Source organism: Syngnathus typhle, linkage group LG3 (genome assembly GCF_033458585.1).
Source record: "Syngnathus typhle isolate RoL2023-S1 ecotype Sweden linkage group LG3, RoL_Styp_1.0, whole genome shotgun sequence".
Taxonomy (NCBI): domain Eukaryota; kingdom Metazoa; phylum Chordata; class Actinopteri; order Syngnathiformes; family Syngnathidae; genus Syngnathus; species Syngnathus typhle.
The window spans coordinates 13553657-13569368 of NC_083740.1; the positions used below are offsets into that span (position 1 = coordinate 13553657).

The 15712-nt window shown below is 39.6% G+C and overlaps 1 protein-coding gene across 1 annotated transcript in view; it reads right to left on the reverse strand.

Moving 5' to 3' along the window:
* The window catches only part of LOC133151103 (glycine receptor subunit alpha-3-like), a 90500-nt gene that overhangs the window by 35938 nt on the left and 38850 nt on the right, over positions 1–15712 (reverse strand). The window contains exon 5 of the mRNA XM_061273859.1: positions 1157–1380. Within this exon, the coding sequence (XP_061129843.1) occupies positions 1157–1380 (224 nt within the window). The remainder of the gene's footprint in view (positions 1–1156; positions 1381–15712) is intronic.

Sequence of the window (15712 nt, forward strand, 5' to 3'; positions counted from 1 at the left end):
TACAGAAAAGTGTATAAGTGAGAAGTAAGTGAAATACATTGACAGTGTTGAACTGTGAACTGAAAACAATGCATGGCTCTAGAAGTAGCTTGGGTGAAAATCACAAAACAAACACGACAGGTTTAAGCATTTTATGTGCAAGTAAAGTGCTTGTGAACAGTATAAATTGTATAAAATAAATAATTACAAATGGGTGTTTATAATAGTAGAATATAATAGTTCACTGTGAATTAATCCCGTGTTATTGTGTTTCAATGAAAAAACAATGGAATGTACTTGCTTAACAACTACAAAGTTGCATTTGAGTACCGTAATTTCTAGAGTATAATACATTATGCACTTCAAAAGCAGTTTTTTTCCACCTGCACTTGGGTATCATGAACTTCACCATTTTGCTGGTAAGCATTCTCAAAAATTTGATTATTATCAGCATAGTAATTTGAGAGAATGGAAGTGTAAGTGTAAGATAAGTTGTCTTAGCTTTCTAACAGTTTCTGCTTTCACTCGTCAACTCAAGATATGAACACTGGTACCTAGATGCATGTCCCTTTTGAGCTGCGTGCCTATGACAATGCTTCATTTGATCTACAACGCTTCATTTGATCTTTCATTTTTTGTCATTTTTCATTTCGATCATTTATTTAATTCATCATAAAGAAAAAAAACATAAATACAAATGTTCTCTAATCTAGAATGAAATGGAGCAGAAAGACGACTAGTTTTACTTTATCTGCTGCTTTTCTTCCCATAATTAAGTTACAATATGCATTGTATTTAATTATTACGTCAACATTGCTTACATGGCTGCCATGTCGGCACGTACCTACCCAAAATGGGGAAAAATGAGCTATGTGTCTTGGATGCAATCAAGCAATGCTTCTGTGGTGAAAAAGACTGTGTGGTACTGTTAATTATTACTTTTGAGAGCCTGAAATAATAATCAACAGATTTGGATCATCTTTAGTTAAACAATGTGTCTAAATGATTACTGAATTGGTTTGGTTTTTCAACCTTTTTAAATGTTATTTATTGGTTTTAGCCTTGTATTTGACTATACATTGTACAATGTCACTGCGGAACCAAAAGGTTGCTGAGGGTCCGCTGGACTGTTTCTCTGCTCCTTTTCTACTTGATGTAAGAATAACGTCGAACTCACCTTATAGAGTATAAAACATTTCCATTCTTAAAAATCCGCAGCAACTTGTTGTCTGTTGTAACCTCATGGAAGTGTGCACCCTTTTCATTGGCGAAGAACAGATCTGGCTTCCAAATGGAGTCTAACATAGAGGGGTCCAAATCCAAAGAGTCATCTGGATATTCTGCATAGGCAAGCCTGGGATCATTCCACTGCTGACGAAGGAAAATGTTCACGCGATAGTCCTAAATGCACAAGAAATAATAATATGAAGATTAAGCAATACCACGTGGCATCTGAAAACGCATCAACACACAAATTGCATTTGGTGATAGAAAGTATTGAATTAGATTACGCATGTTACTTCTAGAGGGATTTTTTTTGTGTGGACTGCGCAAAAGCTAGAATTTTAAGTTTACCTGTGTAAAAAAGTAGTATTTGTACTGTATGTAGAGTGTATTCAAATCATACAGTAAACCATTAGAATTAGAACCCTTTATGATAATGACACTAGATAAGCTATGATTGATTTTAATACAATAAAATAAAGCATGAAGCAGAGAAGTGACATTTTAAATATTTTTATTCAATCATTGTTTTTTTTGGACTTCATGATTTCATGATTTTTCTGCCTTCTCTGACCATCCCTGTTACAATGTAAAACATTACTTAATAGACAGACTGAGATACGTAACAAACTTAGCTAAGTGGAAGTAGTTCCCACCATGCAGATCATTAAATCAAGATCACTATAGCTTAGTTACCTTCCTCTGTATACTAAGGATATAAAGTACGTATATTACCCCTCGAAGGACTGACGTATCAATATTTCGATTTGAGAATCAATTTCAGCGGATACAGATATGGTATCGGACATACTGATATCTCAGTATTGACCTGCACATCACTGACTTGTGCTGCTTGTTGAATTCAACTATCAGTTACGCAACTTCCCAACATGGAGTAAAGAAAAAACTGTGACTACCGCTACCTGTGAGTCTAAGGGCCTGATTTACTAAGATCAAGTTCACATCAAGTGTAATGGTGATGAAGGACACTTTATCTAAAAGAGGGTTTTTAGGTAGCTCTAATGGTTTCTTTTCACCATGCAACATTTGGATGAGAACTGCGAGCACAACCAAGCACATGATTGAGTTACAGACATATATCGCTCCAATAATTTTTGTGAAGCCAACGATTTATCTCATTCTAGTACTCGGCCATCCTGCATAATTGCATTTCAAAGTTGGAATAGCTGCTCTGCGATACCACCAGACAATTGTCACAGTGCGCTGAAATGATTTTGACACAAGGACATGCAGAGTGGAAACTAGTTTTGCAATAGGTGCCCGGATTCATTGTCAGAGATGGGACGAGACACAAACATAGTGAGACGAGATACGTATCTCACGAGATCGATTTCATGAGAATGATTTCTGCAAAAAGATCAAATAATGACTAATCTGATAATTTTCCAGTTTTTAAAGTGTGCAGATGAAAAGAAAATGAATGATCTACCGTAATTTCTGGATTATACTACTTTTTGTTCAAGTTTTGAACCCTGCAGCTTGTCGTCCGGTGGATTTTTGGAGACCGTGGAGATGACAGTGGATTTCAGGCGAGACCCTTCACCACTTTTACCCCTCACTATCCGCAGTAATACTATTCTTTCCACAGACACCTTCAAGTTCCTGGGAACCACAATCTCTCGGGACCTGAAATGGACCGGCCACATAGACTCTGTCCGGAAGAAGGCCCAGCAGAGGCTGTACTTCCTGAGACAGCTCAAGAAGTTCAACCTGCCGCGAGAGCTTCTGAAGACCTTCTACACTGCCATCATCCAGTCTGTCCTCTGCACCTCCATCACTGTCTGGTTTGGATCGGCCTCCAAACAAGACAAGCACAGACTACAACGGACAATCAGAACTGCAGAAAAGATCATTGGAATCAACCTCCCATCTATCCAAGACTTGTACCTGTCCAGGACCAGGAATCGGGCAAGGAACATCTCTACAGACCCTTCTCACCCGGGTTGCAGTCTGTTTGAACTACTCCCCTCCGGACGGCGTTATAGAGCTCGGTACGCCAAAACCAGCAGACACAGAGACAGCTTCTTCCCCCAGGCTGTTGCTCTGATGAACTCACACCACTCATAGAGTCTCAGAGACATTACTGTGCAATAACATCCTGCTCCTCACACCTTTTTGAATTTGTCTACACTGTTTTTGCCATTATTCACATGTCCTGAATGTTGTTAGTCACCTAAATGTTGAACAGAGGGTGTGTTTCTACCGAAGTCAAATTCCTTGTTTGGCACGCTCAAACATGGCGAATAAAAAACTCTTGAATCTTGAATTTTTCGTGATTACTGTGATGACTTGATCACTTATACACTTGTAAAAAGGCTGTAGACTGCTGTTGTGCGGCACCGCTTCACTTGGTGGAGGGACATGTGACACGGTCACTGAGGAGAAGAGTGGTGTGTTGATCGCATGTCCATCTGCCAGGCAAATAGTGCCGTATAAATGACACAATGAAGAGACAGAACGAGTTCAAGACAGATATTACTGAAGAACGGAAGCTTTTATACACAAACCCTCATTTTGGGGGACAAGAGAAATGCATATGATGCCGCTTTTAAGTTAAAGGCAGTCGATTTGGCTCTTAACAAGCACTGTAGAGGTTTCTGCCAGTCACTAGGGGGCACTGGGCTATTGTTGATGACATCTTGTTGCGTCACCCTTTATTTATTTCCTGGTCACGTGTAGCTCGCTAGTTTAATGTAACTTGGTGCTTTGTGCGTGAATAAAATTAGCATGAACAGACCCTCATCGTGGAAAATGCTAGAAGAAATGCATAAAAGCGACAACGAAAGAGAGAGTGAGAAAGTGTGTGGCGAAGTATATCTGACGCTATTCCAATTCGACATTGAGGAGGAAGACTTCGATGGTTTCAGTGCACAGGAGGAAGATGAAGAGGGCTCTCAGTGACTTTTACTGCTATATTTTTAACCAGCCCTGTTAGTGCTGTGCAACACGGTAGGTTGCTGCTTTGTTACCGCCGCGTCTCAGTGACTTCTACTGGTATGTTTTTTTTATCCAGCCCTATCAGTGCTGTGTTACTTTCGTGTTGCTGCGGTATTACTGCCGCGTCACAGGCAGTGTTTGGAAAGAAATGTTAAGGTATGTTATTAAAACTTTAAAAAGGCTTTCTGTGTACCGTCTTTCTTTGTAAATAATTTGCGTGCACATGCGGCTTTTAGTACGGTGCGGCTTATTTATGAAAATAAAACAAAATTTGTCCCTTATTTTTGCTCGTGTGGCTTATAATCAGGTGAGGTTTATGGTCCAGAAATTACGGTAGCTCTGAAGTGCAAATCTGAACATAAACAGGGGAGTGAGTCACTTTTGTCTACTCCTGTCTCAGGTTTGACAAATCATGTGAGTGCTAAATTAATCTGTTTGCATGCACTCCTCTCAGAATGCACAAAGCAGTGTGGAAATTTAGTGAATTTGGCAGCCACAATCCTGGCTGTACTCGGTTAGTACATCAGCTGTTTGCGTGTGCAATCAAGTTTGCTCCCCTTTTTGCACATGCAAAACCTTTGGAACTCAGACTCTAAATGGCAGCAATTCTATAAAAGTATTTTTGAAGATACTGTTCAATTTAGATATGAGGAAATCAAACATTTAAACACAATCCAACAGATTGTGTAAATATACAATACTACAAATAATTCCAACAATTAGATCTTTAGAAATTTGCTTCACTCTGTAATTTGATGTTGCAGGGTCCTCTTCCATACAATTATTTTTGAAGATGCTGTTCAATTGAGATGATGAAATGAAACACTACACAACTCAAGTTCACAGTTCAATTAAGACATGATGAAATTAAACACTACACAATTAAACATGTCTGTTTCACAAGGATGTACTATATACTATTCAGTAATTCAAACAATTTAATCTTAATGACCCATTATCATTCACTGAGCTGTACCTCTTTGATCCACGTCATTAAATTTTTTTTACTCCCTGTAATATCATTTTGTAGATTCTTCCTAAGGCATTTGATGTGAATGTAATTCCTTCACATTGTAAAAGTTTCATAATCATCGATGAGAGAGCGAGAGAGAGAGCAACAGAGAGCGACAGAGAGAGACAGAGCGAGGGAGATAGAATTATAGAATTATAAATATTTAAAAAATATCCACAATTATGTGGAGAAGCCTTTTTATGGGGAAGGAGGGTAACACTGGTTATATAAACTTCAATTACTTTTATCCTAATGTAATTTGTGGATAGATGTAATTTTAAATGTGTTACTCTATATAGAGTTTGTGTTCTTATATTGCAAGTGGGTCCCAGAGATGACATTTATAGTATTGTTAGGAGCAAAACATTTGGAAATGTGTCAAAGTGTTTTGGTTTTCTCTCCTGCATATTTCCTCATACTAATTCCAGTTATTAGTTGTAGCATCGACATGTACACAAAATGAAGAAATATGAATGTACCCTTACATCACCACTGAATTGGTGGACTGTAGTTATTGTGAGCAACACTTGAACGAACATGTACATGTTTTTACCGTTTTTTTCCGTGTATAATGCGCGAAATTTAACAAATTTATTGTCCTAAAATCTGGGGTGCGCATTATACATGGGTACAAATTTTTTATTTTATTTTATTTTTTTTTTTAATTTTTTTCTTTTTTTTAAGAAAATCATGGTACAACAAAACCAACAACAGGACTGACCGACAAAGACGTGGAACAAAAAGACAGGGTGACATTACCAAAGACAGGAACAGAAACCAAACAGACATCATGACAGTAACACATGCAATGATCCGACGGTGAGCGAGAGGCAGACAGGACTTAAATACAAAACACGTTACATTGATTGAGGTGACACAGGAAGGGAGGGGCGACGCGAACAGAAACTATGGCAACCTAGACACATAGCAAAACTGGGGACGAGACATGACAAATCTCCCTCGAAATAAAACTTGAAATCACCTTTCCTCTTGTTTGTTGTCAATCGCGCATCGCATTCAGCCATCCTGCCCAACACACTTAGTCAGTAAAATTCATAATTGACGACACATCGTTTGATGCGATGGTGCAATCCTTGATGGTGTGTTATTGCCAAATATTGTTTGTTTTTTAATCTCCATCGCGGACCGGACGTCATACCGAGGCAGTATCACTGCGCATGCGCACTATGAATCCGATGCGAATAGTCCTCTTCTCTTCTTGACTGACAATGAATGTGATAGTTTAATACAATCAGCAAATAACAAAATGCGTATTACAGGTAATATTTTATTTCACAACACTTTGCCTTGTTCCTTTCGTCTCTGCTGTTCACTTCAAACACGCTCCATACGACCGCAATGCTCTCGTATCAGACGCTTGCTCGATCACCTGCTCGTTTGCTGTCACAATGTACCCTACACAAATCCGAAACATTTGTTGCGGCTCCGAGTCACGACGAGGGGCAAGTTTTGGTTTCCAAGGGTGTTTTTATTCCTCTTCAACGTCTCTCCCATACAGAGCCGCCTTTTTCACGTCCGCACGCCTTTTTCACATGTCCGCACTGATCGCGGTGGTGCCTTTACGGGCAGTCGGAAAAATCAATGCCAACAAAAAAAATTACATCCAGCCTAGTTAAGACCATACCAAAGACTATAAAAATGGGACCCATTGCCTCCCTGCGTGTGTGACGATCATTGGGACTTAAAAAAATAAATAAATAAAAAATTTCAAAAAAAAATAAAAAATTGGGTGCGTATTATACATGGGTACAGGCTTTTTTCCAGCATCAACATGCCATTTTTAGGGTGCGTATTATACATGGGGGCGCATTATACACGGAAAAAAACGGTACTTGAAGTGTTCTGCTCTAAAGCCAAACCTTTGATAATGTAATTTCTCCCTTTGTGCTCTGCTCACACACAGAGAGAATAGATTAAGAGGGATTGCGTGAGCAATTGAAAAAAGAGAGTCGAACAGCAGTAAATCTGTTTAACATAGTAGATAGCGTGTGCAGACTACAGCGACCAAACCGGGCTTTAAGCCTTCCTTCTGTGTGTGCATGTGTGTGTGACTTACATTAGATATTTAATATTAACCTTAAATCTCTTGACCTTCCTGTATTTGTTTCCACTTTCAAGGTAAAAAAAAGTGTTTCAGAAAAAATATCTCTGAAAAAGTTACTCTTTTTTTTAATATTTACTTAAAATTATATTATTGACAATACTGACTATTTAATCTCTAATAAAACTAAAATAACCACCATTTATTGTCTATTAATGTCACTTACATTCATGCCAGTAAACCATATTTAAACGTGGTAATGATACGAGGTTATGTCACTGGGAACTCCCATTTATCAAGAGGAAACAAGTTGTGGGTGGCTCATAAGACAGATGGTAAAGAGGAGAGAAAGCTCTCAATCCTAAAGTAACATATGGTCCCTGTATACGTATGTTCCTCTTTCTGGACCGGTTTGAAGTATGAACTTTCGATCAAAACCTCACTGTTTGTCTTGACCCTTTCACTTTCCCTCATAACTGAATAGCCCCTTATTGGCCATATGCCACTCACAAGTTTTCAAATCACTCAACAGCTTAGAGCAGGGGTGGGCAAACGTTTTGAATTGCGGGCCGAATTGGGTTCTAAATTTTGACTGGGGGCCGAACCAGGAGCAGATGGATGTAGTGTTTGTGTGAAGTAATATAAACGACACGTAAAGGTAATTGCATAAAAGGTTTTGGCCTTTAGTAGGTAGTAAAGCATGGATATTCAAAAAAAGCTTTTTGAAAACAAATGCCTTTATTAACAGCATGAAAAAAGAAATTTCACCCAAAAACTACTAACAGTGATTTTCATTAAATATGACACTGTTATTATGAATAACAGTTTCCATCACTTCAGCGCCTGCAGGTGAGATTTATGAAATATGTTTATTTTATGAGCCGAAATAACATAAAACGGCAAACATTGTGACCAAATACATCCTCTTTAAGAATCAGTGAAAGTATACATCTAAATAAAGTAATAAAGAAATCAAAATGGTGACGGATATCTGAAAATCAGAACAGAGCCCATGCTCAAAATTCGGCACTGATAGAAATCGATGGTGGAGTGCGCCGAGTCCATACTATTGCGTACGCACAAGCACTTATGAGTGTGCACTGAGCTCTCTGACACGGCTGTCGGGTGTTCCCCATCTACTGGGGAAACACAGTCATTGCAGGGAAAATGACCCAAAAAAATGTTTAATAATACAATTTATTCCGGTTTGGCGGGCCAGATTAAACGGGCCCGTGGGCTGGATGTGGCCCGCGGGCTGTATTTTGCCTATGTCTGGATTAGAGCAACAGTATGCATACACATCCTGCTGCCACCATTAGAAGTTCGTCTATTGGTCATTGAGTTATATTGGTTTTAATTTGAAAAGAAAAAAGAAAAAACTTCTCACAAACACTTCTCACAGTCTGCCTGTCACAAACAAGAGTTTATTGTTGCTCTTTTATTAACCACACTGGTTATTATTATCTCCCAGGATGAAAGTTCCTCTTGTGTGTTTCAGTTGCTCCTTTTTGTAAGAAGGTAAGATATTATTTTGTCTGCCATTTCCAAAACAGAGCTGCAAAATACTGTGCTTCTCTCCATCGTCTCCTTCAATAATGATCATTTTTGTCAAAAACACTTGATGGCATGATTGCTTTCTCCTTGACCTGAAGCAAATTTAGCTTACCGTATTTTCCGCCCTATAAGGCGCACCTAAAAACCTAAATTTTTATCAAAAGTCAACAGTGCGCCTTATAGCCCGGTGCGCCTTATATATGGATCAAGTGATGAATTTGTTGATCCATACTGGTTGTACACAGTGCTCTGCCAAAATGTTTTAGTACGTTTTAGTACGACTAGTAAATTACAAGGTCGCATCGCTTCCCAGCATTACGGTAACTGTAGTCAGGGGGCGTCACCGAATAGCTGTTGTACCCGCGAGGCTATTTAATTTCAAAATAGGCTGCTCCGTTAATGTTTCGAGTAAATCTACGGATCGATATGGAAGGGAAACATAGGTAAGTAGTACCAATGCGTTAGATCGAACTTTAGTCAGTTCTGATCATTTTATAGGAGCTCGTTTGAGAGACGCGATTGATTGTTTACACTTTGCTGAGGCTCATGGGAGATTGCGAGCTGAGGGTCATTGTTTTTTGCGGATGGCTAATGCTATAACGATAGCTGCTATACGCGCGAGGCTATTTCATGTCAAAATAGGCTGCTCTGTTAATGTTTTGAGTAAATCTACGGATCGATATGGAAGGGAAACATAGGTAAGTAGTACCAATGCGTTAGATCGAACTTTAGTCAGTTCTGATCATTTTATAGGAGCTCGTTTGAGAGACGCGATTGTTTACAATTTGCTGACGCTCATGGGAGATTGCGAGCTGAGGCTCATAGGAAATTGCGGATGGCTAATGCTATAACGATAGCTGCTATACGCGCGAGGCTATTTCATGTCAAAATAGGCTGCTCTGTTAATGTTTCAAGTAATTCTACGGATCGATATGGAAGGGAAACATAGGTAAGTAGTACCAATGCGTTAGATCGAACTTTGGTCAGTTCTGATCATTTTATAGGAGCTCGTTTGAGAGACGCGATTGTTTACACTTTGCTGAGGCTCATAGGAGATTGCGAGCTGAGGGTCATAGGAAATTGCGGATGGCTAATGCTATAACGATAGCTGCTATACGCGCGAGGCTATTTCATGTCAAAATAGGCTGCTCTGTTAATGTTTCGAGTAATTCTACGGATCGATATGGAAGGGAAACATAGGTAAGTAGTACCAATGCGTTAGATCGAACTTTGGTCAGTTCTGATCATTTTATAGGACCTCGTTTGAGAGACGCAATTGTTTACACTTTGCTGAGGCTCATAGGAGATTGCGAGCTGAGGGTCATAGGAAATTGCGGATGGCTAATGCTATAACGATAGCTGCTATACGCGCGAGGCTATTTCATGTCAAAATAGGCTGCTCTGTTAATGTTTCGAGTAATTCTACGGATCGATATGGAAGGGAAACATAGGTAAGTAGTACCAATGCGTTAGATCGAACTTTGGTCAGTTCTGATCATTTTATAGGACCTCGTTTGAGAGACGCGATTGTTTACACTTTGCTGAGGCTCATAGGAGATTGCGAGCTGAGGGTCATAGGAAATTGCGGATGGCTAATGCTATAACGATAGCTGCTATACGCGCGAGGCTATTTCATGTCAAAATAGGCTGCTCTGTTAATGTTTCGAGTAATTCTACGGATCGATATGGAAGGGAAACATAGGTAAGTAGTACCAATGCGTTAGATTGAACTTTAGTCAGTTCCAATCATTTTATAGGAGATTGTTTGAGAAACGCGATTGTTTACAGAGGGCTCGTTGGTTATTGGCTAGTGGGTGCATACCGCAACTCTAGTCAACCTCAGTTTGTTGCAGTAAAGCTTCTATTTTATGCGCCTTATAGGCCGGTGCGCCTTATATATGGACAAAGTTTTAAAATGGGCCGTTCATTGAAGGTGCGCCTTATACCCCGGTGCGCCTAATAGGGCGGAAAATACGGTAATCGTTGGGGTCAAATGACATTGTAGTTATTGGTTGGTCTTTGAGGATGTCTTCTACCTCACAAACTAGTGGTTGTTGTTTTAGAACAGGTGTAGCGGACACTGATTCATCGTCATACTTCAATTATTGTGTGTTGTTACCCTGTCTTTGTTTAATGCCGATTGGTTTGTTCCATTGTGTATTGCTGAAGTCCCTTTGAGAGGGACGCATAATGGATTGACGGGAGTTTTCTTCCTGGGTTATGTGACTGGGGAACACGGAAGTACAAAAATAAACAACACGTTGCTGCCTAGTTAAAAAGTAGAACTTGCCTTATGTTTTCACTCTGCAGTTTCTACAATGCAAAGATCTTTATGACTAGTCTGATCAGTCTCTCCCAGACTCTGCCACGGTGGGAAGGAAAGGAAGGATCAAAGTCCATTTTGCTCCTTCTGTTCGAAGACTGTTTTAAATCACGCAATGTGAGCTGATTTGAATGGGAAAGAGAAGCACTTGTGGATGTGAACACCAGACCCTTGAAAATCAAGATTGAAATTAAATTATATTTTAAATTAGTATCATGTTCAAACGTCAACATGAGGCCCGAAAGAGCGAAGTCAGTGTAAAGTGAGGAGGATCTAATTGGAGAATAAAGTGAAGAGGATCTAATTAGAACTGGAAAATTGACCAATCTTTCTCGGACATGTTCCTCACTAATGGACGCAACAGTTACTTGCTATTAAGGATGGCATGAGACACAAATCCCATGAGACAAGATGTCTCACGAGAATGAGTCCACGAGAATGAGGTAAGATTTTTGCAAACTTTCTACTAAAAAATAATTATTATAATATAATTATATTAATATTATAATTATTATAATATAATTATAAATTTCCCAGTTCTCAAAATGTTTACTTTTTATTGAGTAGACAGCTAGAAAATGAATTATCTCATGCTACACTTGATCTGGTGAGACTCCCCCTCCACGCAAGGAAAATGTAATGGCTGTGATGATTAGGGATGGGAATGGATAAGATTTTTACGTTTCCGATTCCATTTTTGATTCCGTTTAACGATTCAAGACCTTATCGGTTCTCTTATCGATTCTTATTCAGAAAAAAAGAAAAATCATTTTGTTTTATATATTGCAACTTTGTGTAAATATGACATTGCAAACCCAAGAGTGAAGAATGCAAAAAATGTTTTTACAATAGAAATCTTCACCTACCGAAAATCAGGGGCTTCTACAGTGGCAAACGGGCGCATGCCTTTAACTACAAATTTTGTCTCTGCATGATGACATTTCTGTGCTTGGACATTTTGCACTTCCTTGCCTCCGTGAACGGATAAGCTAGAGGTACAGTACTGCTGGCATCTGACCAGTTAGACGGTGTCTCTCGTTGTCATCTAAAATAAAACATGAGACGCGATTTGCATGACAGATTTTACTATTATAGAAATAGAGCTACCACAAAAAAGCAGTGTTACCTGCAGTAAAACTGCACGTCGAGCTAGCTGGTGCTAGGTTTTTGACAGTCCCTCCGCAGCAGATAAAACACGTGACATTCCGTTAAACTAATGGCATGCTGCATGTACAAATTATTTTGTGTATTAGAGGTATTTCCTCCCTTTGTTGAAATTTCAACATTGCAAGTATTGCACATTGCTCTATTCTCGTCCATCTTAGCAAAATGTAACCAAACTTTGGTGCGCTTCTGCCTCACCGGTGCCATCATTGTTTACGTCGCTACGCATGCTGCGTAGCATGCTGCGTAGCATGCTGCGTAGCATGCGTAATTCGTGCTGACTGGAATCACTAATGGGATTGTTAGCAAAATAGCAAAGGATTCCAAGACATTGGTAACGTGGGAACTGGTTCTCAACAAGAACTGGTTCTCAAAACGGAATTCCTTGATCAACATCATTATCAGATCTGTAGTATACATTACAATTTTGGACCCTTCATATACCTATTACAAACATGTTACACATCCAGCATTACAGAAGTTGAATAGTTATGATTATTATAATAGATTAATGACAGTGTGGAGCTGCTGCCTTAGAGCGAGAGGCAGTACATCCTGTATAGCAGTGATCCCCAACCTTTTTTGCGCCACGGACCGGTTACGTGTCAGAAATATTTTCGCGGACCGGCCTTTATATAAATAAATAATACATTTATATAAATAAATAATACATTTATATAAATAGATAATACATTTATAACAAATATATGAATACGATGAAATAAAATGATACGACATAAAAACAAGTATAAACGACATTAAAATAAAACTCACCATTACATTGAATTAGTGGGAGCACTGAGCTTGTTTCTCAGAAACGAGCCGGTCCCATCTAGGCGTAATCGGAGACAATGACACCCGAAGTGGTTAAGGTTTGTCTTTTAATGCAGGATGCTTGGTCTCCATGTGCCGAAGCAATTTTGAGGGCTTCATTGCCTCGCTAGCTAGCCTGTCGCCACATATTATGCAGAGTGGGCTTGGCGCGTCATAGTCTTTTAAATGCAGCTTTCCTTTTCTTAGAAGTCGTAGCCTCTTCTTCTTCCGTCTCCTCATTGGGCTTTTTTCCCTTTCCAAAGAAGCTTTCCAAACATCTCTGTTTCTTCCTCATTTTTGCTTTCTTCACGGGCTCAACTGACATGTCACGTGACCGAGACGAGCGTCTTGACCTGAACCGACGGATGTAATTGGGAGAGAATCGCCAATTTTTTTTATATTTTTCAAAATAAATACTTACCCATTTTTGCTAGCTTTGCGGGCTCGACTGGGAAAACATGTCACGTGACCGGGACGAGCGTCTTGACCTGAATTAATTGATCGTCGATAAAAACACTTTTTTTTTTCTGTGCAGCTTGGCAGCGCGGTATTAAGTGACCCACGGACCGGTACCGGTAAGCGGCCCGGTGGTTGGGGACCACTGCTGTATAGGTCACCGGCAGTGTTCCCTTTAATTTTTCAAGTGTCTGTGCAAACACACGAGCTTAAGCTCCCTGCGCACACTGTGGACCACTGTGTGCAACACATAAATAAATAAATAAATAAATAAATAAATAAATAAAGTCAATGAAAACTTTAAGTTGCTCTTGGTCAGATTTTGTTTTGTGTGACACGTCATTCGTTTACTGTCGGTCTTTTGCGCTCTCCCGCAATAATGTACCGATCCCCTGTCCCATCTTCAGTCTTTGTTGAATTCCAACAGGTTTCAAATGACATTTCTAATGAATGGGATGCTTGAGGTAGTCTTACTTCCATTCCTTCCATATTTTTCCCTCCGTAAACTTGCTCGCCACTTTGGCTTTACTGCATGTTTTGCAGGAGACCTTTCTCATTCGGAAAATCGAAAATCTCACAGTTTCACCGTTTCCTCTTGTACTTGCACACACTCCGACAGCCATTCAATCTTAAAAGAACTGCGGCATCTCTTGTTTATTTTGACTTGGCAAATGGATTTGTCGCTGCTCATTCGTTTCGCCATGATTAGCTAATTTAGTATTTGCATCCCTTGACGCCACGCACTGTCGTTAGTTAGGTAACCTGCGCGGCACGGATGGGCAGGACAAATGTTCAGGCACTGCCACCACCACCTGCGGAATGGGTGCGGTCTCTGTACAGTACACGTACTGAAGACACACGCACTGCAATTCACGCTGCATGCGGAACAGATGTTTTGCGTGTCTGGAAAGTCTGCACCTGCTTGGACCGCAAGATCACAGAGGTTCATGCTGAAGAGTTGAGTTCACCCAATAACCACCATAGACCCATATAGAGACTCATTTGTAAATGATAGCCACATTTCCCTTTCAGATTACGTGTACTGACTGCACGTTATGACAACGTTAACTTGGAAATAAATGACCATCCAAGATGAACAAAGATATTGATACGGGCTACCATGACTACTGTAATGAAATGGTCAAATGTGGATACTACTCCAGGATTAGCTCAACAATTAAAATTATAAATTAAATTATAAAATGTTAAATTATTTTAATAGTAGGCATACAACTTATGTATTGACAGTCTACGTTGCCTTATAAAAGGCTTTTAGATTTTTGGGGCTCCAGACAGTTATGTTTTTTGTTTTTTTTGGGCCAATATGGCTCTTTGAACATTTTGGATTGCCGAACCCTGACCTCGTACATCAACGCCCAATTTCCTGTCTGAGATGTGTAATTTCTTGAGCTTCATGAATATACACAAATAGAAGGCTTGCGGTCGCCGGACCGCAGCTGTTGCGCAGCCAGTGTGTTTCGACTCATTGACTCCAATGCTTTCTTTCCCTTGCGCCGTTCGTGTGCAATGCATCTGTTTTGCATGCAGTGTGACTTAGGGAGAACAAAGAAAATCTAAAAAGAGATGAGCCTTTTGTTTAACTAATTCGTGCCTCATTTATTATGAACTTAGTCAATGTAAAGATTGTAACCAAAATTCAGGGGACGATTCCTATAAATTTAAAGAATACCTAACTACGTAGTAAATCCAGGTTGATAATGATAGCCTTCTGGTTTAAGCTTGTTGGAGCAATTGAACCCAAACACTGCTTTGGTTAAAAGTTTTGCAGTAATTACCACACAACCAATGACAGCGTGATTTTAAGACTAAAGACTATTAAGACTATTTTAACACTGATGTATTCTAATTTATCCATATTCTAATCTAACAATGTCTATTAAGTTGTGATACAGTACTTGAGGGCAGACTCTGAATACTATGTGTGTGAGGGTATTCGATAAAGCGAAAGAGCAATCCAGGGCGCTTGCATGTGTTGGCTTACATGTTGAGCTCTTGATTTGTGAAATAAAGAGCCGGTTACCAAACCCACGTCTTGCCTGGTACTTTGGTAACGCTACAATATAGTTATATACGTAGATCTGTGGAATAATTGGAGCCACCAACTGACAACGAGGCTGACGTCAGCGGCGCACGGAGGTCCGGAATC